This window comes from Dermochelys coriacea, chromosome 3 (assembly GCF_009764565.3).
Source record: "Dermochelys coriacea isolate rDerCor1 chromosome 3, rDerCor1.pri.v4, whole genome shotgun sequence".
In the NCBI taxonomy this organism is placed as follows: domain Eukaryota; kingdom Metazoa; phylum Chordata; order Testudines; family Dermochelyidae; genus Dermochelys; species Dermochelys coriacea.
In genome coordinates, this window is record NC_050070.1 from 135,299,172 (window position 1) to 135,322,937 (window position 23,766).

The window sequence follows — 23,766 nt, forward strand, 5'->3', positions numbered from 1 at the left end:
ATGTATCACCCCTGCATACTTTAGACACAGGTACATTCTTTGTTAATGCCACAGATAACACATTCAGCCAGATTGTAGGCACTATCATCCTTTGGAAGGGATGAATGCCCACAGCATCATAACACGTGATAATACATCCAGATATCCATCTTGACAGTCTCTGAGTAGAGCTCGAGGACCCTGCAGATCTATCCGTGATGGAAATGAAGAGCCTAGGTGACTTCCTAAATTGCTTGGCCCTATTTAAGTAGAAGACCAATGCCCTTCTAACATCTAGGATATGTAACCTCGATTCCTGTAGAGAACTATGTGGCTTTGGGAATAACATTGGTAGATGAATGGATTGATTAAGGTGGAATTCCGATATAACCTTAGGTGAGAATTTAGGGTGTGGATGTAAAGAGACTTTGTCCTTAAAGAACATCAGGAGGAGCGGGGGAGGATCTGCCATCAAGGCTCTAATCTGCCTGACCCTATGGACTAACGTAATGGCTACTAAAAATGCTGTCTTCTTAGATAAATGCAACAGAGAACAGCAAAAAGAAAAGGGAGTACTTGTGGCACCTTAGAGACTAACAAATTTATTTGAACATAGTGAGCTGTAGCTCACGAAAGCTTATGCTCAAATAAATTTGTTAGTCTCTAAAGGTGCCACAAGTACTTCTTTTCTTTTTGCGGATACAGATTAACATGGCTGCTACTCCGAAACAAAGAACAGGTTGCCATTGGTTTGAATGGTGGTCTCATAAAAGGTAACTGAGTACCAGGTTGAGGTCCCAGGTCGGGGTAGGGTCTCTAATCTGCGGGTTGTCACCTCCCAGACCCTTAATAAACGTAGAATAAACCAGATGGGCAAACATGAAGAAACCATCTACCGGAAAATGAATGGCTGATATTGCAGCCAAATGGACCTTAACAGAACTGATAACCCCAATTTTCATAGATCCAAAAGACAATCCAGGATGACTGAAAGTAGCACCAAATCAGGCAGGAAGGAGTGACAACAACATTAATGGAAGAATCTCTTCTATTTCTGCAGGTAAGTAGTGCAGGTTGATCTCTTTCTACTAAACACTTGTACTTCCATAGAGCAGGAGGATTCTAACCACGTGAACTATCGGAGGAGTCATGCCCTAAAGTGGAGAACCACCGGCTGGGATGAAGCACAAAACCTGCATCCTGTGACAGATGACGAGGAATGGTTGGGAGCCTGAATGAGATTTGGACACATACATGTAGAAGGTAAGGGTGACAACTATCTCTCAACCAGGCTGGCACTATAAGCATAATTCTGGCTGGGTCCTATCTGATCTTGTTCATCACTCTTAGTATCAGCAGCATTGGAGAAACGCACAGAAGAGACCTTTCTTCCAAGATAGAAGAAAGGCATCTCCCAAGGACTGGTGGCCCAGACCCCATCTTGAGCAGAAAAGAGGACAGTTCCTGCTCCTGGAGGTGGTAAAGACATCCACTTCTGGCAGTCCCCATTTTTGGACTATGCTGTGGAGAACTTGGGTGTCTAGATCCCATTCGTAATCCTGTGAGAAGTGTATACTGAGGAAATTGGCTGTGGTGGTCTGAATACCTGAGAGGTAGACCAGTGAAATTTGGATTTGATGAACTATGCACCAATTCAATAATTTTATGGCTTCGCCACACAGGGAGGGGGATTTTGCTTGTTGATATAGAATGCATGACCTTGATTGAGTTGCCTGTGATGAAGGATAGGAAATGAAAGCAAAAATTCCTGACAGCCCTATGCTCCAACAGATTGCCATGGAGACTGGTTTCTCGAGTTGTCTATTTGCCCTGAGTCGTGAGGGTATGGAGATGGGCTCCCCATCCCAACAGTGATAAATCTGTTGTTAAAAATTACTGATGGTGCTGCGCTACAGAAAGGAATGCCTGCACAAATGTTGAGTTGATCCTCCCATAGTCTAAGGTGTTCCTCACATGGCAGAGGAACTATCACCTATCTACCCAAGGTGTCTTTGACTGGAGAACAGGTCATTCTGAGCCAACCCTGGAGGCAGTGGAGACACAGCTTTGTCTGATCGGTCACAAAGGTGCAAGCTGCCATGTATCCCAGCTACCGAACACAGTTCCTCATAGGGGGGCATGCAGGGTTAAGTGCCCCACACCCAGATTTCTGCTTGGCCTGCTGGGGTGCGAGGAGGGGGGGCTCTGTCCTCCACTGCACCTGCCCCCTGGCGTGCTCAGCCCCTGTCCCTGGCAGCCAGGCTTGGGCAGGGAGCAGAAGGGATGGGACCAGCCACTTCTCATGATGGCTGCTCCAGGTCACTGCTCTGTGCAGAACAGCAGCTGCCTGAGAGAGAGCCTGGCTGGGGAGGTGGTGGCGGCAGCAGGCTGCCCCCAGCATGGGCCCAGTTGCCAGGGACAGAGGCTGAGTGAGCTGGAAAATTGTTGTTGATGGGCAACCCAGGGTCCCAGTATGGTTATTGGAAGGGCCTGTAGTACAGAAGTGGCGATGGCATGCAGGATTGGTTCCACCACCCTCAATAATGAGTCCAATCTTCCCTATGACTTTCAAAGAATGTGTTTCTGAAAGAATATATTGGAGAATCATAAACAGAAATAGAGGAGACTGACTGGAAGTCACTTTCATCCTCCTCCATCTCATCCAATGGAGGAGCACATGTAGAAAACAGTAGAGAGTCTTGTGGTCCAGATGACAGTAGGCCAGAGATCGGGATCTTAGTACCGAGAGATTCTCAGTACCCACCAGGAGCAAGGTTCATCTGTTACTGAGAAATCCTTAGTATGTCTGAACTCCTGTGGTACTGATGCAGTATTCAAGGCCACAGTCACTGAAGCTGATAATTGATGTACTGAAGTAGATGCCAACGGTGTCTAGCACCTCTGCTTACTCAGTGCTGAGGATACCACATACATAAGTATTGACAACTATGCTGAATTTGGTGGTACCAGTCCAAAGTGTCTATGCTTCCCCTCCTTGCTGGCAGATGGTACCCAGGTCCTACTGTAGCCATGTCTCTCCTTTGTGTTCTGGGACTTTACGGTCCCACTAGTACTGGAGGAGGAGTCCTTCAACGCAATGGTACCAAGTCAAGAGGTTGAAGCTTCAGAGACCGTGGATCTCACCTTGACTTTTTGGAGTTGGCTCCTTAAGCCCACTCCTCTTTTTGGAAGCCTTCTCCATCTTGGGGGGGGGACAGGGGGAAAAGGGCTTGGGGGGCAGGGGAGGGTGTCTCCCAACCTAACTCACAAGCTGGCCAAAGGGAGCATTCCATCATTAGCAGTCTGTGTTTAATCTCCCTGTTTTTCCTTGCCCTGGACTTGAGGGCCAGGCAGAAGTTGAACTACTGGGAGACATGGAACTCCCTAAGCAATTTCCCTAAGCAATGGACACACTTTAAGGCCATTACTCACAGGTACAGCAGGAGAGACATCATCTGAAACCTGGAGAGTCAGGCATTCTCTGCCACAAAAAAAAAACAAACCACCTCTCTCTGAGGGGAAAGAGGAGTAAAACAATCCTCTCACTACTTAACTATAAAAACTATTTTACCCACTATAGAAATATTAGAAAAAAATCAATGCATGCTCAAGGCAGACATACTAGGGCTCTATCTCAGGCTAGAGCAGTAAAGAAGGAGTTGAGGGTGGTTTGCCCGCATACCCCATACAGACTCAGTATCTGGCACAAGGAGTCATAGGGCATACATGCAGGCCAAATGGACACTGCTAACTGAAAATCTCCTATCAAGGGCTCATGTGGCACATGCACACCTGAAATGGAGCACCCTTAGGGACACTATTTGAAGAATCCAGGGTTCTATCTCAGACTCTGGGAAAAGCATGAGGCTGAGCGGTTAGAGACTGGATGGTGATTTGATTATCTGAAAGGCAATGCAGCCAAATAGCTAAGATCTGGGTCTACCACATTAGAATCCTATTCCTGCTATTAAGTTATTTGCCAAATGCAGTGGCAGCTCTTAATCGTCTACATTCTAGGATCCACATTCATGCCTTTGGTCAACAAGAGTGGAGCTGCATGAGGCTCATGGTTTTCTCTTGCCCAGCTCACAGAATTTCTCCTAGGTTATAGGGGTATTTGGTGGGTGGACTGGCTGATTGACTTTCCTCTGTCTCTCCTCACCCACCCACAGATTATTTCATCAAAAGTTCATGTATTACATCATCAGTGCTAAATATAGTGGGTTCATCTTGGTGCATTTCTTTTTCCATTTATGGAGAAAAAGTGAAAAGTCATGACAAACACAGGCACTCTGTATTTGTAATTGATACTGTATTAATCAGCACATAAAGAGCAGCACATGGAGCAAAGTAAAGAGCCCAATGTCTTACATGTCTTGTAAAAAGATAATCTAAGAAAGATGAAACAATCCATTGAAAAACTTCAAAAAGGGATGATTTTGGAATTATTCTTCTCTCTGAATGAATCCAGTTTTCAAACCAACAAGAAAAATTCAAATTGTACTCAAAATTTACAATCTAGGTTTTGGCCATGTTAATAAAAGTTTAAAGTGCTTGTTGAAATGAAAACTGATTTAATCTTAACTATAAATTCATGACCAATGCCTCCATAATTAATGATAATGTAATATTGCCATGAGTACTGCAAAAGAACCTTCTAACGTTAAACACATAGGTTAAAGGCACTATCACCCACTGAAGAGCTCTCCAATTAAATCAAAACAAGTTTCCCCTAAAAATTGCAGTCTATGAGTTAATTCACCCCCATTGGGTGGGTAGGAGTTGGACTGTAAATTTTATCCCTTCTAAGCAAGCGGAGATAGCTTTACTCAAAGAGGGGAATTCACCCCTAAAAGAGGGTAAGAACCATTTGAAATATTGCTTTCACTTGGAAGTTCGCCAGAGGAGAGTAGCTTTACATTCCAGAGAGTTCTCCATAAAATCCTTAGTGGTAAAGGAAGCCAGGAAATACACTGAATTAGCACATCATTATTGTGCCCTGACCATAACCCCTTCCCAGACAGACTCACGTGATACGTGGGAAGTAGTTGCAAAAATGGTGCTGTGTCAGGGCTTACAAAAGGGTTGTGCTTGCTGCCAATAACTCTTAAGGCAGACTTTCTGCCACTAGACCTTGGTAGATCCACTGGGGAACCAACCATGACCAACATGGGAGAAAAATTTGCCACAAGTTTCACAGTTTGTCCCTCACATTCACTTTAAATGTGTTCTTTAATCAGAATACTGTTGGCTACACCTGTTTAATGCTGCTTAATTTACTGCTGTGCTTATATTCTTAGATACTAGGAATATGCAAAAGAGCTTGCTTAATGAAGAGGTCTCTTTACTGAGTCAAAGCCTCTGACTAACACAAAAATTTGTAAGTATACCATGTAGTCATACCCATGTTGGTCCCAGGCTATTAGAGAGAGACCAGGGGGAGGAGGTAATATCTTTTATTGGACCAACTTCTGTTGGTCAGAGAGACAAGCTTTCACAGCGCTCTTCTTCAGGTCTGGGAAACTAAGGCCATGTCAACACTAACACTGTCTGCAAAACTTTTGTTGCTCAGGGGTGTGGGAAAAACACACCCACCTCAAGCGACAGTTTTGCCAGCATAAGCACCAGTCAACACACTCTCCGTCAACATAGCTACCGCTGCTCATTGAGCTTGTTTTATTATGTCGACAGGAGAGTTCTCTCCTATCAGCGTAATGCAGCTACTTGAGCAATCTTAGGGCTAGTCTACACTGGCAGCGCTTTAATGTGCCTTGTGTGGTCGCAGCGCTGCTCTAAAAAACCACCTCCACGAGGGGCACGGCGCCCAGCACTAGGACAGTTTACACTGGCGATTTACAGCACTGCAGCTTGTTGCACTCAGGAGGGTGTTTTTTCACATCCCTGAGCAAGAAAGTTGCAGCGCTGTTAATTGCCAGTCAGCTGTGCCACTGTAAGCTTGTAAGTGTAGACATGGCCTAACTCAAAGTGTCACTGCCAAATACAAGATTTGAACCGATTGTGTGGCATAAGCAGTTAACACATATTTCAAGAGACCATTCAAGGTGAAATGCCCCATTAAACACCTCTCCAGACACAGGGAGAAAAGGAAGAGCAGAGGGAGCAGCAGCTGGGAGAGGTTGTGAGTGGGTTCAGATTGTTGTAATACGGCAGAAATCCAGTGTTTCTATTTGGTCCATGATTTTTCGCGTATAGCAAAGCTATGAATTTAAGCTCCCAGGCTCATCTTTTGAAAGTGTTGTGCAGGTTTCCTTTGAGGATAAGGACTGATAGGTCAAATATAGAGTGATTGCTTTGTGAAAAGTGAAAACTTTTCTATTGGACCATAGTAGAAGAGAGTGGGGAAGGACAGAGAAAAAAATTTCTTTACAAGTTTAAGCTTTCAGTCTTTCTACTACATTTGATTATTTAAATTTTCCCAAAAAGAGTCAGACTCTGCATTCCCCAGAATTGTTTTATTAGTCTCCCAGAACCTGTGCATAAGTAAGGGACATAAAACTGCTGAAGTGTGTTACCTTAGAGCATGAAGTCCTTCTGTACCCAATGCTTTATATGATGGGATACATGCCAGTGCCATAGACAGAAACAAAATGGGAACAGCACACCAGTGCCTACTTGTCATCTTCTGAATAAACTTTAACAGGAAACTACCTTTAAATAAGAGCAATCAGAAAAAAAATGTTTAGGTCAGCTGAAATACTACAGTATTGAAACTACTGTATTTTGAAAGAATATCTTAACTGAGAAAGTAAGATTTTCAATGCAAACTTCCGTTTTGTATAGCCAGAATCCATTTCTTGTTCTTTTGAAACCATTTAAATGATGGAGGTGCAGGGAAAGGAAAGAGTCCTGGTGCTTTCATGATAAAGATTCAGGCTCAGTTCTACATTGCTTGAGCAAGAAAGCCAAAATCAAGCCCTTAAATAGCAAGGATTATCTACTACTATTTGGTTTCAATTTTAATATTTAATTTAGTTTTAAATTACCTATTTTATAATGGTTTTCATTTGTATATTTTAACTGATTGTGCAGTGCTACAAGTACCTCCACAGAAAGGACAGTAGCTTTTCAGGAAAACTGAACTGCACAAGCGTAAGATGTATTTATTTAAAATAAATACTTTTCCATCTACAGTTACTGAAATACAACTTCCTAGAAAAGCTTACTAACCGTCCATTACTTCTCTTAACTATGTTACTGTGCTACAGGAAATTCAATATTTAATTTTTTTTAAATGAAAGAATAAAAACTAGAGAAAAAGTGGACTGCTTAACTGCTGAAAGATAAATTGCTTTCTAAAAATATTAGATTTTGGCCCTTCCTCCTATCTCCTTTTCTCTTCCTCATTTGCCTTCTTTCCTCCCTCTTATCTCCTTTCCCCATCTCCTTTTTCCTCTCAAAAGGTCAGCAAGGCTCCTCCTTCTCCTGAAAATGTACACCGTACATTTGTAAAACTGTTTCAAAACTGAATTTGGAAAGAAGATTTACCATGTGCAAGCAAACAAGAGAAACTAAAAACTCTAATATACAACGCTTATTGTGGAGACCAGACCCAGGGACTGTAGGAAGAGACTTGGAATAAGAGAAATGGCTCAATCCTAGGTTCTGGTTTTGAAATATGATCTGTGTGATCCAAGAGCGAGATTGGGCCCCATCCCACTGAAATCAGTGAAAATTATCTTGAAGTCACTAGACATATTTGCCAATTACTTCAATAGAAGGACTGAGTATGAATCATAAAATCATAAAAATGAAGGGCTGGAAGAGATCTCAAGAGGAGGAAAGTTAGTCAGTGAGTTCTTAAGCATTTTTAAAGTATTTTTTCTTTTGTTTGCTTTTGATTTATTTCACCGTTCTCTTTCTTGTAAACTTCTGACTTTTTGGTTCCTGCCAAAGGAAGCAAAAGGCTGAAGCGCTGTCTGCATTGCTGGAAAACAGCTTCAAAATTCTGAACCCAAAACCACTCAGAGCAGAAGGATTATCACAGAGACAACTGTATGTTTGAAGTACTGTCACTGAAAAATAACTCTACAGCAACTATACAAATCCCTGCATTATGACTGATCACTAAGACTGTAATCCAGAATCACATGCTGCATATCTGAGAAATAACCATATGATGTATAACCAGATCAGAAACTTAGAATCAAAATGCCATCACTGAGAGAGAGGGGAAAGCTATTTCTCTGTTGTTCTCAATGGGAATTGCTGGGTGCGGAATATTTTTGTAAATCATAGAATTGTAGGACTGGAAGAGACCTCAAGAGGTCATCTAATCCAGTTCCCTGCATTCATGGCAGGACTAAGTATTATCTAGACCAGAGGTTCTCAAACTGTGGTCCGCGAGCTCACTTCAGGTGGTCCGCAGATAGTTCCTTCAAAGGTGCGCACCTGGGCAACGGCATGTAAGAGAATCAAGGGCCACCCACCTAATTAGTGGAGCCGCGCCTGCCTGGACCCTGGAGAAGCAGCACATGTAAGGTGAGGTGGTGGCCTTGGGGGGAATACAGGGTAAGTGGGAGGGGGCAGTTGGATCAGAACAGGGATGTGTGTGGAATTTGGGATGTGCAGGGCTGCGGCCAGAGAAAGAGGAGACTTTCCCCAGCTCCAGGGCTGCAGCTGCCGGGGAAAGAGGGCCCTCCTTCCCAGCCTCAGCTCTGTGGCTGCTTTGGTGGGGGAGAGACCCCCACTTCTTCCCCGCCCCAGCTCGGGGACTGCCACAGCGGGCGAGAGAGGGCACATCCATCGCATTAGAAAGGTAAGACTACCGATATTAAAATATATGAGTTGTGTGCTTTTATTTGGAGAACAAAAAAAAAAAAAATTAATGATTAAGGGGTTTTTTTTTTATAAATATGGTGCTTTTTATCCAAAGCACTTTACAATAGTTAGTTAACGGTACAAACAACATTTGGAAAGATCATTAAGTGGTCTGCCGAGACCCTCAGCAATGTTCAAGTGATCTGCAAAAAGAAAAATTTGAGAACCACGGATCTAAACCATCCCTGACAGATGTTTGTCTAACCTGCTCTTAAAAATCTCCAATGATGATGGAGATTCCACGACCTCCCTAGGCAATTTATTCCATGGCTTAACCATCCTGACAGTCAGGAAGTTTTTCCTAACGTCCAACCTAAACCACCCTTGCTGCAATTTAAGCCCATTGCCTATCCTCAGAGGTTAAGGAGAACAATTTTTCACCCTCCTCCTTGTAACAACCTTTTATGTACTTGAAAACTGTTATGTCCCCCCTCAGTCTTCTCTTCTCCAGATTAAATAAACCCAATTTTTTCAATCTTTCCTCACAGGTCATGTTTTCTAGACCTTTAATCACTTTTGTTGCTCTTCTCTGGACTTTCTCCAATTTGTCCACATCTTTCCTGAAATGCAGTGCCCAGAACTGGACACAATACTCCATTTGAGGCCTAATCAGCACAGAGTAGAACAGAAGAATTACTTCTTGTGTCTTGCTTACAGAGATACTGAATCTCTGGAGGTCTTGTGCCTCTTCCTTGACACCAATGACAGCGATCAAGCTCTGGAGTCAGACAATACAGGAGGAGCACCGTGGACCAATAGTGACATACCCAGTGCCCGCTCCAAACTGGACGGCTCCAAGAGAGGATGAGTGCCACCTCCACAAGAATACACTTAAGCTTGGCCACTCTGTACTTTTTTAAGCAAGGCTTATAACCTTTGCAAATGTGACATTTGTCACTAACATGGGACTCCCCCAAGTGATTAAGGCAGCTGAGGTGCAAGTTGCTCACTGGCATTGGTTTGCTGAATGAACAACATGATTTAATCCTGGAGGTGGAGGTACCGTTCCAGTCCTGCTCCTAGTACCAAAAGCTGAACCCAGCAGTCAAAGACCTAAATCTGAAATTTATAACTAGCTAATTATATTAACTACAGATTCCCTAAATTCTATGAAACTACACTAAGCAAAACTGGATATATTTTACAAAAAAAGAGTGAGAAGAATTTGGAGCGATTACAGTCTTACTACTGCAACAACCATCATGGTTGGTAAGAAGGAACTGAGAGGGGCCAGGGGCAGCTCCACCCTTTATACCTGCATGCAGCAGCAGAGTATGCTCAGGACACCCTAATAGGTTCTGCTGAGGGGAAAAAAAAAATCTCCAGCAACCATGCATTGAGCATGCACTTACCTACAGTGGAATGGACATGTTCAGTCACTCAAAGTAGTACTACTACTCTTCCAAATTTGCTGTCTGCCCTGGTTGCCAAGTCAAAGAAATAATATTTCTTGAAGTCAGTGGGTTACTCCACACTGCAGCCTTGCAGTTTTCAGGGATTGGAAGGTTTCTGAGGCAGGCAATAGCTGCAGGCTATGCCCTGGTGGCATGCTCCTTGATATGCTGAGGAAAAAGGCTCAACAGCCAACTGACAGCGGGTGGAAATGCACAGCATTTCCAACTGGATCATGCGACTGTTCCAGAGCATGACATGCCAATATTGCTGAAAGATAGACCAAGAGACCTGAATGTCAGGCCCATCTGCTTCAGGAGTTGCATACAGTCCAGGATCTTCAGTGGATCAAATGGAGAATCTTTTCCACTTTGAGAAATAGGTCTTCCTGAGGACAAATCCCTGCTTTGTATGATAATTTTTTGAACCCGAAGAGAGGCATCTCCGTCAGTATTGCTAAAACAGCCAGCACCCAAGCAGTCAGGTGTAACGACTGTGGATCTGAGTGCACGATCTGATCTTAGCTCGAGATGTGTCTGGGCAGGCTGGGACATGAACAGGAGGTCATGCAGACATCTGCAGGAGTTCCGACACCCAAAATTGTCTCAGGGGCTATTAGGATAACTGTAGCTTTGTCCCTCCTGACTTTGAACGTTATCTTGAGGAGAAGGGAAAGTGGAGGGAAGGCACAGAGGAGTGCTCAAGACTACTGGAGGAGAAAAGTGTCTGGCAAGGAACCTGGGTTCACATCTCTTCTGGAGCGGAACTTTGGGCATTTGGCGTTGTCCTCTGTCAATTCTATTATGAGGGTCATCCACTGGCAGAATATGATGAACTTCCTATCCCATTCACTGCTAGTTACTGCATGCTTGTTTAGAAAGCCAGCAAGTCATTACTGATCCCCAAGAGCTGTACTGACAGTGGGGTTATCCCATGTTGATGACACCCCTTCTAGAGCTTGATGGCTTTCTTGTCAAAGAGAAGATGATCAGGTGCCTCCCTGTTTGTAAATATAGGGCATAGGTGATACGTTGTATATGAGAATCCAAACTGTAGAGCTCCCCAGACCTGGCAGGAATGCTTCGCAGGCTAGTCTGATGACCCTCAGTTCCAGGATGTTCATGTATAGTCTTAAGTCATTTTAAAACCAGGTACCTTGCATCTGTAGTTGCATCTGGGGTTCAGGCACCCCAACCTGTCCCTGAAGCATCTGTGATAACAGTCGTAGTTGGGAGGGGACAGAATGGGCCCTTTTTTATACATACACTGGGTCCAGTCCTCAAATAGTATCTAGAAGGGCTGGGGGTGCTACTGTGACCCTTTGGTACCTGTGGTATCTGGACAGGTCATACATGGACCTCAACATAGATGCATGGGCTAATGGCACTCAACCAAAGCCCCTATGAATTCTATCATTGTGATAGTGGGAGGAACAATTTTTTGTAGTTTAAGCTGAATCCTGGTTGGGAGAAAAGGATGCATTCCAAGGCTGTCCCCACTATACCTATCTCTGATCAGCCAACCGGGCAGATAGGAGATAGACATCATACCCTACCTCCTTAAATGTACCTACTACCAGACATTTTGTAAACATTTCTGGTGCCACTGAGAGTCTAAAGGGCAGAATCCTGTGCTGGTAGTGGTCAGGACCCACTGAGAGTTTAAGGTACTTCCTGTGCGCTAGATGGATTGCTTTATGGAAGTATGCATCCTATACGTTGAGCCACGAATCAGTCTTGAGCTTGGAGACAAAATGATGGAAACAAGCAGTGTCCTGGGATGCCATATATATTTGCTAAGGCTTCTCATGTCTGGATTAGGACAAAGATCTCATTCCAAAGAAGAAAGGGGTTAATGCTGGGAGTGGAAGCCTCTTCTCCTGAGCTCTACAGGTACCACCTCTGTGGCTCCTAGACAAAGCAATGAGGCCACTTCTTTTTGTAGTAGGCTATCTTAAGGAAGACATGGACAATGTCTTCTAACACCCATCTGACTGATGTCAAGGCAGACTATGTCTCGTAGAATAGAGTGAGGCAGTTTCTGAAGATGGTATTCTCTAGACTGGATCTGATGAGACTCTCACCTCATCACATCTGCTGACAAATCATAGGCATAGGTCCTGCTGCTGATGAAGAGGAAGAATGATACCCCTGTTGTATCTTGGATGTTTCTTAGCTTGATAGTCTGAGGTGGTAGTCTGAGGTGGTAGGCAGTGTATGCTGTCTTGGGGGCTGAGACCAACAGGTCTTGAGGTATGAAGCAGGGGAATAAATCACCAGAACGTGTAGGATAGCTTTTGAGTTCTTTATTGAGTGAAGTGTACAGTCAGTCTGATTACTGAACAGCTCTGAGACCTCTAAAGGCAAGTCCTCAATTGTGGCCTATACTCTCCTGAGATGCCCGATGCTTGAAGCCACAATGCCCGTCAAATAGTTACCAGAGTTGACCATACACCTGGCCATTGTGTCCGAGACATCCATCACTATCCTGGCCACCAGCTGGCCCTGCTTAATAATGTCCTTAAGGTCCTCTCTCCTGCCAGGAAAGCTTACATTGACCTAACTACGTCAGCGTACACGCTACAGCCTTGCTCCTACCGACGTAAGTGCCCTACTACACCAACATAATTATTCCACCTCCACGAGAGGCATAAGGCTTATGTTGTGTAGTTAGAGTGACAGAGTGTTCATGTAGACACTGCATTACTTACATCAGCTGTTGGCTGCTTGGAGTCAGGCTGCGCCCGTCGGGCTCCACACTGGATCCTGCCCGGGCTCCCAGCTCCCCACTGGGAGCCCAGGCAGCTGCCCCACTCCCAGCGGGGAGGCAAGAGGGTGGTGGGAGTCCCAGCCAGCCAGGAGCCCAGCAGGCAGCTGTGCTCCCAGCAAAGTACTGAGATTCGGGGAAGGGGGGGAAGAGAGGGCGGGAAGAGCTGGCACGGAGCTGTGAGCAGAGCTGAGACTGGACTCTCAGCTCCCCTCACTGCCCCTCTTAGGTCAGTGGACGCGCTCCTGGTGAGGATGCACACCAACCAAAAGAGGATAGTTTGGACATGAACCACCACAGTAATTATTCCGGTGGCTGTAAATCAATCTAATATAAGTAGACTTAAGTTTTTAGTCTATACATGCCCTAAGTATACCTAGATCATCACTGACAGATGTTTTTCTAACCAGTTCCTAAAAATTTCCAATGATTAGGATTCTACAACTTCCCTAGTTAACCTGTTTCAAAGCGTAACTACCCTTATAGTTAGAAAAAATTTCCTATTATCTAACCTAAATCTTCCTTGCTACAGACTAAGCCAATTACTTCTTGTTCTACCCTCAATGGACATGGAACCTATTGATCACCATCCTCTTTATAACAAAACTTTATATATTTGAAGATTACACCCTCCCACAGACTTCTCTTCTCCAGAGTACACATGCCCAATTCTTTCAATCTTTCCTCATAGGTCATGTTTTCTTAACCTCTTATTTTTGTTGCTCTTCTCTGGACTCTCTCCAATCTATCCACATGTTTACTCTCGCTGAGTCCTCACCAGTGCCATTAGAGCAGAACAGTTACCTCCCATCTCTTACATATGACACTCCTTTTAATACATCAGAAAGTGACATTTGCCTTTTATGCAACAGTATTACATTGTAGATGAACATTCAATTTATGATCCACTATTACCCCCAGATCCTTTTCTGCAGTACTACTGCCCATTCAATTATTCCCCAATTTTGTACTTGTGCATTTGATTTTTCCTTCCTAAGTGTAGTGCTTTGCACTTGTCTTTATTGAATTTCATCTTACTGAGGTCAGACCAATTCTCCAATTTATCATGATCATTTTGAATTTTAATTCTGTCCTCTAAAGTGCTTGCAACTATTCCCAGCTGTGTGTCATCCACTAAGTTTATGAGTGTACTCTCTGCTCCATCATCCAAGCCATTAATGACAATGAATAATACCAGAAGCAGGACAGACTCCTGCAAGACTCCAATCGAGGAATCCTCCCAGTTTGACAGCGAACCATTGAAAACTATTCGAGTACATTTGTCAATCAGCTGTGCACCTGCCCAATAGTATTTTCATCTAGAACGTAGTTCCCTTGGTTGCTTTAGAGAATTTCATGTGGGACTATGTCAAAAGCCTTTCTAAAGTCACCTGGCAACAAAGATGAGAGATCCCTTGGTGGCAACATGGGGCACTGAAATTGATCTGCACCTGGATCTGGCTCCTCCTGATAGTCAGACATCAGTGGCCTGGTCAGGGATGCCACTGGGGAAACAGACTTTTCTCAATTATGAAGGCTTGTTTCTCAATGCCTGCAATAAAAAGAGTAGACTTCCTCTAGAGGCAGCACTAACATGAAAGGTGCTCTAAGGTCCATACTGGTGCTGGTAGTTGTTTCAGCACCGATAACAGACCTGGTTTTTCCCTAGTCCCATGCTCAGAGGCCAGAGTCAACACCAAAGAGAACACTGTTGGAGCACCAGGATTGGTTCCAGAGGAGTCTGCTGTGTCACAGGTTGCTCCCTCTCTCTGGTCCTTGACACACTGCGGGGCATGAAGAACTTCTCTCTGAAGGCCTTACTGTCTGTCCTTATGGGAGGACACAGATCTCCTTCTTGTGCTTCTTCCTTAGAGCAGCCTCTTTCAGTGCCTGACTTCAACATGGGAATTGTTGGTGCCTGATTTGATATTCTTGTTGAAGTCGGCTTCTTTCCTTGGCACTCTTTTTTGCCCCTGTCTTAGGCGATCCCTGACTGCTCAGTGGGTCACTTGATAACACTGGTTTGTTCATTAGTAGGATTTTGGAACTTGTTTCCTTTATGAACTGTTCCAAAAGGTGGAGTTTCAGCCTTGTCTTGTGCCACTTGCACATCCATATTGATCATCTGTTTAGAATGTGCAATTCACCCAGGGAAAAGAGATATCCACGGCATCCATCCTTCAGAGGGAATAATCCATTGCAGGATGGACAGGGCTTGAAGCCTGCAGGTTTCAAGTGCAACATGTTGATGAACCCTGTTAGGTCGGGGGGAAAAGGTCTGTACATGGGTGGGGAGGGGGGATGGATGTACAGAGAAGGGGCATATAGGGTCTCACCAGCAAAATTTGGTCCAGGCAGGTCAGCTCAGATCATGGCAGTTAAAAACAAGAGATAAAACGGTTCTGAAGAAGTTAGTCTGAACTACAAACTAGCAACTTCAGGCTCTGTCTTGCTGGCATAGATAGTAAAAGAGACATTGTGACTGTTCTTCCTTTGATGCCCTCACATGGGAGCACAAGGAAGCACAGGGCACATGCACAGCTCCAACAGATATACTTGCTCAAAAATTTGAGTTCTCATGTGCACTGGGCACACATACACCTACAGTGGGATCCACCCTGACACATACTCAAAGAAGAAGAAATTTTTGTATGAAAACATTTTAAAAACCGGAGATAGACTATGGAGAACTCTTGTGATTCAGTCTATGACAGGTGCAGTATGCTAGCAGGGAAAGAAGACGCTCGTAAACATTTATATTAGATAATGGAAATGGATCCATTACCCTTACTTCCCCTATCTTTCAAAAGAAAAAAATAATTAAAACATACTTTTTTCTTCTTCTGGAAGGAGTGTGAGGTAAGTAGACAAAAACTTCTGTAACTTCATCCCTAAAGGAGGACAAGCTCCTATCAACTGGCCTGGTGACCTGTTTGATTAAAAACATAAAATTAACATTATGCACATTAACTGCATTTTATAAAGAGGGATCTCAAAGCCCCTTATAAAACACATCAATCAAAAACATTACCTAATTGTCTAACTCATTAGAATGCAAACAGCTAATCAAAGTAAAGTGTTTCAATATGAAGAATTGGGGGAGGGGGGTTTAAGTACATCTGATACTTTTAAAGGGTATTGAAAATGTAAATATTGAAACTGAAATACAGCAACTGCCATGATGAATCAGAACTTTGGTCCATCAAGTCCAGTCTCCTATCTCTGACAGCATCAGATGATTTCCAGAAAGATGCAAGAAACTCTGCAGTATCAGATGTGGGATAATGTAATCCCAATGAAGGTTTCATTTTAATCCCTAAAAGTTCAGGTTTCAGACCTGAAACCTGAGGTTTTATATCCTTTCCAAAATGTATCAGCATTAACTATTTGCAAAAAGAAAAGGAGTACTTGTGGCACCTTAGAGACTAACAAATATATTAGAAAATAAGCTTTTGTGAGCTACAGCTCACTTCATCGGATGCATTTGGTGGAAAAAACAGAGGGGAGATTTATATACACACACACAGAGAACATGAAACAATGGGTTTATCATACACACTGTAAGGAGAGTGATCACTTAAGATAAGCCATCACCAGCAGCAGGGGGGGGAAAGGAGGAAAACCTTTCATGGTGACAAGCAAGGTAGGCTATTTCCAGCAGTTAACAAAAATATCTGAGGAACAGTGGGGGGTGGGGTGGGGGGGAGAAATAACATGGGGAAATAGTTTTACTTTGTGGAATGACTCATCCATTCCCAGTCTCTATTCAAGCCTAAGTTAATTGTATCCAGTTTGCAAATTAATTCCAATTCAGCAGTCTCTCGTTGGAGTCTGTTTTTGAAGCTTTTTTGTTGAAGGATAGCCACTCTTAGGTCTGTAATCGAGTGACCAGAGAGATTGAAGTGTTCTCCAACTGGTTTTTGAATGTTATAATTCTTGACGTCTGATTTGTGTCCATTCATTCTTTTACGTAGAGACTGTCCAGTTTGGCCAATGTACATGGCAGAGGGGCATTGCTGGCACATGATGGCACATATCACATTGGTAGATGCGCAGGTGAAGGAGCCTCTGATAGTGTGGCTGATGTGATTAGGCTCTATGATGGTGTCCCCTGAATAGATATGTGGACAGAGTTGGCAACGGGCTTTGTTGCAAGGATAGGTTCCTGGGTTAGTGGTTCTGTTGTGTGGTGTGTGGTTGCTGGTGAGTATTTGCTTCAGAACAGCAGCCTGGACTTCTACATAGAGTGCTTTCGCCGACGTGCACGAGCTGAAATTGTGGAAAAGCAGCATCACTTGCCCCGTAACCTCAGCCATGCAGAACATGGTGCCATCCACAGCCTCAGAAACAACTCTGACATCATAATCAAAAAGGCTGACAAAGGAGATGCTGTCGTCATCATGAATAGGTCGGAGTATGAACAAGAGGCTACAAGGCAGCTCTCCAACACCACTTTCTCAGTGGGATCAGAGGGTAATGGCTTGTAGAGTTACCAAAAGAAACTACAGCATTTGCTCAAGAAACTCCCTGAAAAAGCACAAGAACAAATCCGCACAGACACACCCCCAGAACCCCAACCTGGGGTATTCTATCTGCTACCCAAGATCCATAAAACTGGAAATCCTGGACGCCCCATCATCTCAGGCATTGGCACCCTGACAGCAGGATTGTCTGGCTATGTAGACTCCCTCCTCAGGCCCTACGTTACCAGCACTCCCAGCTATCTTCGAGACACCACTGACTTCCTGAGGAAACTACAGTCCATTGGTGATCTTCCTAAAAACACCATCCTAGCCACTATGGAAGTAGAAGCCCTCTACACCAACATTCCACACAAAGATGGACTACAAGCTGTCAGGAACAGTATCCCCGATAATGTCACAGCTAACCTGGTGGCTGAACTTTGTGACTTTGTCCTCACCCATAACTATTTCACATTTGGGGACAATGTATACCTTCAAATCAGCGGCACTGCGATGGGTACACGCATGGCCCCACAGTATGCCAACTTTTTTATGGCTGACTTAGAACAACGCTTCCTCAGCTCTCGTCCCCTAATGCCCCCTACTCTACTTGCGCTACATTGATGACATTTTCATCATCTGGACCCATGGAAAAGAAGCTCTTGAGGAATTCCACCATGATTTCAACAATTTCCATCCCACCATCAACCTCAGCCTAGACCAGTCCACACAAGAGATCCGCTTCCTGGACACTACGGTGCTAATAAGCGATGGTCACATAAATACCACCCTATATCGGAAACCTACTGACCGCTATTCCTACCGACATGCCTCTAGCTTTCATCCAGATCATACCACACGATCCATTGTCTACAGCCAAGCTCTACGATATAACCGCATTTGCTCCAACCCCTCAGACAGAGACAAACACGTACAAGATCTCTATCATGCATTCCTAGAATTACAATACCCACCTGCTGAAGTGAAGAAACAGATTGACAGAGCCAGAAGAGTACCCAGAAGTCACCTACTCCAGGACAGGCCCAACAAAGAAAATAACAGAACGCCACTAGCCATCACCTTCAGCCCCCAACTAAAACCTCTCCAACGCATCATCAAGGATCTATAACCTATCCTGAAGGACGACCCATCACTCTCACAGATCTTGGGAGACAGGCCAGTCCTTGCTTACAGACAGCCCCCCAATCTGAAGCAAATACTCACCAGCAACCACACAACACAGTTAGTTCCTCTGTAGCTCACGAAAGCTTATGCTCTAATAGATTTGTTAGTCTCTAAGGTGCCACAAGTACTCCTTTTCTTTTTGCGAATACAGACTAACACGGCTGCTACTCTGAAACCCATTAACTATTTATGACTCTGGATATTCTTGGTATCCATATAAATGTCCAATCTCTGTCTATTTCTCCAACTTTTTAAAACACATCTATATCCACTCATCCAGTGCTCTGAGTGCCTATCCCAGGTTAAAAATTACAAGAAAAATATACACTGTTGTTGCAGCCACATTGGTCCCAGGATATTAAAGAGATAAGGTGGGTGAAGTAATATCTTTTTATTGGACCAATTTCTGCTGGTGAGAGAGACCATAAAAAGGTATTACCTCATCTCTCTAAGAAAAATACAGACAAAGGACTGCCCATAATATTTCCACCTCAACCCCATCCCTGAACAGCCTTGACAAAGAGGGGAACAAGATGGGTTTTGTAGAGTGCTCAGAAGGCAAACAAATCCAACCTCTGGCAGACCAAGGAGAGGTGGAGCAATCTCCAAAACTGAGGATCTTTCATATAGAATGCACTGCCAGCAGTTACCTCTTATTTATATTGAGGGAGATCCAGACAGAATGCCTCTGTTGATCTCAGTTGCAGCAGAATATCATAAGGAGAGAGGCAAGCTCTCAGGTAATCAGATTCCAAACCATTTACACTTTATGGGTTAAAAACAACACCTTGAATTCTACCCAGAAACATACTGAAAGTCAGCGGAGATCATGGAGATAACATGCTCCCAACATGCAACTCCACTTAATAAGCAGGCTACAGCATTTTGCACTACCTTCATCTTCTGAATATCCCAATTCAGCTCCATGTATGACACATTACAGCAATTTAATCTTGAAGTGACAAAGGCATAGATTTTTGTGGCAAGGGCCATAACAGAGAGAAAAGGTCACATTCTTCTTGCCAGGTGCAGAAAAACACTCTTTGTTTCAGCCCCAACCTGGGCATCCAGGAGCAGCTGAATCCAATGCTACCCCGAAACTGCATGCATTTTACAAATGGTGGTTACCTGCCCTTTATGAGGGGCACAGATGTAAGTTCTACCAACTCTTCCAGCTGCTCTCCCCAACCCAATCTCAGGGCTGGTCTGCACTAACGAGTTAGGGTGTCTTAACTACATCCCTCAGGGCTGTGAAAAATTTCATACCCTGTCCTATGTAATTAAGCTGTAATTAAGTCCCAGTGTACATACAGCTAGGCCAATGGAAGCTGTGCCACTGTAACATTTCTAGTGTAGACATCCTAAGTCTATTCTGGTTCGAGTTTGAACAGTCAACTAATACTTATCCAAACTCCAGGTTCATCTAGGGCATTGAAAAATTAATTCCGCTGTTCTGGCTGGGTCGGATGTGATAGAAAGCTAGAGCTGGATGTCATCAGCATACCGAGTGCACTACAACCCATGTCTCCTCACTACCCATTCTAGCAACCTCAAATACACATTGGACAAAAGAGGTCACAATAGATTCTTGGCCTCCAAGGTATCTTGTAACAAAGCGTTTCAAAGTCTAATTACATAGAAATTTTATTAGTTTTGAATTTGCCACCTTTTGACTTCATTGACTGCTCCCTTGTTCTTGTGCTATGAGACACAGAGAACAGAAGCTTCCTATCTTCACTATATTATTTTATATATTTTTATCATATCTACACTTATATTTCTCCTTTCTAAGATAAACAACCCCAATCTTTTCAATCTCTCTTCACATTAGAATTTTTCAATGCCCTTTTTATCACCCTTTCTGAACCCTCTACTTTTGCTGTATCCTTTCTGAGATAGGGTGGTCACAACTACACACTTATTCCCAATGAGGATGTACCAATACCAATTATATAATGGTATTATGTTTTTTATATTATTCCCCATTTGTTCCTTATGCATTCTAACACTGTTTGCTTTTTGGACCGCAGCTACATACCACGCCAAAGTCTTCTCTGAGCTGTCCACAGTGATGCCAACTTTTTTTTCTAACTTGATACAGTTCGTTTAGAACCCTATGAGATGTATAGTTAATTATTTTTTTCTCCTTCTCATTTTGCATTTATGAACACTGAATTTCACTTGACATGTTGTCCATTCATCTAGATTGATCCATTCCTTCAGAATTTCCTCCAGGCCTTCTTTCGATTTGATTAAGCTAAATAACTTTGTGTCTTCTGTAAATTTTGCTACCCAACTGCTTGCTCATCCCCCTTTCCAGACAATTAATAAATACAGTAAACAATATCAGACTTAATAAAGAACCTTGAGGCATCCCACTACTAAACTTCTGCAAGGATGAAAACTGACCATTTATTCTTATGCTTTGTTCCCTTCCCTTAGCCAGTTTTTGATTCATAACATTTTTTTTTTCTTTTTACTCATGACAAAGTAAGTTTCTTGAGAAGCTTCTTGTCCAAGACCTTTTGAAAGTATAAAAAAAATTATGTCAACTGGTTCCCCTTGCTTGACTGACAAGTTTAAAATATCAACTGATATCTTACGTCAAATGTAATGGCCCATTGTTCAATACTTACTAAACTAAATAACCAATGGTTTACCTGCCATAGAGAGAACTTTCTGAAAGTGCATCCATTAATGGTCCAATAATAAACTGGAGAGAGAAAAATTAAAATTTACATTAAAACCAATAATGACATTTTATACACGCACTAAGATTTATTTTACTTGTGATAAATAAGATAGAGAAAGGGTTCCTACTAATGAGAGAAGCTTTTATCATTACTAACCTACAGCAGCAGGGGATTAAGCAGTGAGCTTTGTACAGCCAGTCATTTTTGCTAGAACAACAACACTAATAGAGCGGTGGTTTGCAGATTTGGTACAGAAGTTGGGCTATTGAGGGGAGGAAGTAAACTGATTCAAGGAACAAGAAAGGCATTAATATTAGTTGCACATGGAAGTTGAAAGGAGGAAGAGAGTGAGTCTTCACTGATCACTAGTAAAAACAGTCAACTTAAAAAAAAAAATCCACAACTGTTCCCCACTACTGCATAAGTAGGGCCCTACCAAATTCATGGATGTGAAAAATGCGTCATGGGCTGTGAAATCTGACCTCCCCCATGAAATCTGGCTATTGTAGGGGAGACCAGATTTCACAGAGTTGGGCAGCTGGACAGCAGCAGCTGCAGGTCATCAGCAGTGCTTTACTTCTGCAATGCTGCTGGCGGTGGCGCTGCCTTTAGAGCGGGGCGCCCGGCTCTTAAGGCAGCAGCACAGAAGTAAGGGTGGCAATACCACGACCCCCCTACCATAGCCTTGCGACAGCCCCACGAGCCCCCTTTTGGGTTGTGACCCCCATGGTTACAATACTGTGAAATTTCAGATTTAAACATCTGAAACCATTACATTTATTATTTTTAAAATCCTATGACAGTGAAATTGACTAAAATGGACCATGAATTTGGTAGGGTCCTATTCATAAGTAACCTTTAAAAGTACTAGAACTGAAAAAGGGAAAAAAATTCACTTTGTACATTTCACAGCACTTTATATGTAGTTAGTTCCTCTACTACAATCCATTCCCATTTGGGTCTGTTTTTCATAAAACAAAAAGAAAAACTATTTTTTACAAAATAAGAAAAAAAAAGATTAGAACCATAACATTGGCAGGACGACTCAGAGGCATGTACTGTAATTGTAGCTATTTTTAACCCTTTTCTTTTTTAAAAAAAACTGACTATAAATCAAGTTGGTGTCACTTTAATGAGAGATTGACCTTAATTGTATAAATCAGAAATTTTGGCTTTTGAGATACCTGCAAGCTATTTCTTAGAAGTGGGGCTGGATGGTGTACAGAACAGATCATTCATACCCTGCAAGATGTAAGCTAACTACTAAATCTATGCAAATGCAATATGCTATTCCAACAGTAAAACTGAGAGTGTAGTTTTAACTACAATATCTCTTTATTATCTTGTAAGACAGACTTTTTTCATAATTTATTATAAGAGATACAGTAAAAAACTGATTATTCAACAGTCTCTAGAGATATCTGAACCTTCCCACAATAAGGGGAGATAACCATCAGGCTTCAAAGTCTGTCCTTAGAGTAGTGAAACACTGAGCATAGACTTCAAATCCTTCTCAGTAATCTCCTTCATGACCAGATGGTTCTGCTGAACTGAGGTGCTCAATAGCTCCAGTTCTGAAAAAGCTGAGGAGCTCTACAGAACTGGAACATCAGCAACCCTCAGGGAGAAAGAGATCATATCCAATCTTCATAAAAAAAGAATCCCAGATAACTGGGATTCAACTGATTAAGGTTAGACTGTACTAGTCCCTGAAATAAGGATTTGTGGCTAAATGACAAGGAACACTGCAATAGGCACTCTTTCTTTGACCAAGCTAATCTTAGTCCCGAGATCACTTCTAAATAATGTCATTACTATTGATATAGCTATACTTGATATGGTTTTATAGAATTTGTCTAACTCCTCCTCATGATTTAGGTAATCAATTTAGGAAATGTTTCAGGTTAAAATATCTATTCATCCTGGAAAATAGTTGGGAGGGTGGTTGGTTAGGGGAATGCTCTTACCTCTGAAAATCCTGGTGAATCTGGAAGGCGTTTTGTTTCATACAGTTCCAGAAATTGAGCAACACCTTCCCTCGTCAAAGTTTTGTTTTCACTTTCAAACATCCTTTTGTAAATGCACATATGCCATGATGGATGAAACAACCAACAACCTGGTACAAAAACAACAACTTTAACTGGTGTGTCAAACGATAGTGACATCAGCATGTAATCCATCTAGTAGTAAATTTTAAAGAAGTGTATCAAACTAAAGCATAAAATATTGAAGGTATCATGACATGATGGTTAGCCATTACAAAACACTATTTAGAAAGATGTTATACAGATAGCTGTTTATCTGGTGTCTAAAATGTGCTTTTCTCTAAAAACGCAATATAAACATTTATTAACATAGCTTGAAAAAAACTTACCCAATGCTTTCTAGCCTAAGGACTAAAACTAATAGCAAGAGGGAAAAATACTTGTTTCTTTTTCTCCTCCAAGCCA

At 42.8% G+C, this 23,766-nt stretch overlaps 1 protein-coding gene across 8 annotated transcripts in view; it reads right to left on the minus strand.

Moving 5' to 3' along the window:
* Positions 1–23,766, minus strand: part of TARBP1 (TAR (HIV-1) RNA binding protein 1) — a 101,261-nt gene that overhangs the window by 66,771 nt on the left and 10,724 nt on the right. For all 8 annotated transcript variants that reach the window (XR_005291952.2, XR_006280106.1, XR_006280105.1 and 5 more), the window contains exons 4-7: positions 23,284–23,432; positions 21,284–21,336; positions 15,807–15,904; positions 6,513–6,648 (exon numbers count right to left, since the gene is read on the minus strand). Coding sequence is in view for 5 of the 8 variants with exons in the window: in XM_043511386.1 (XP_043367321.1) it covers positions 6,513–6,648; positions 15,807–15,904; positions 21,284–21,336; positions 23,284–23,432 (436 nt within the window). In the remaining 3 variants the exon portion in view is untranslated. The remainder of the gene's footprint in view (positions 1–6,512; positions 6,649–15,806; positions 15,905–21,283; positions 21,337–23,283; positions 23,433–23,766) is intronic.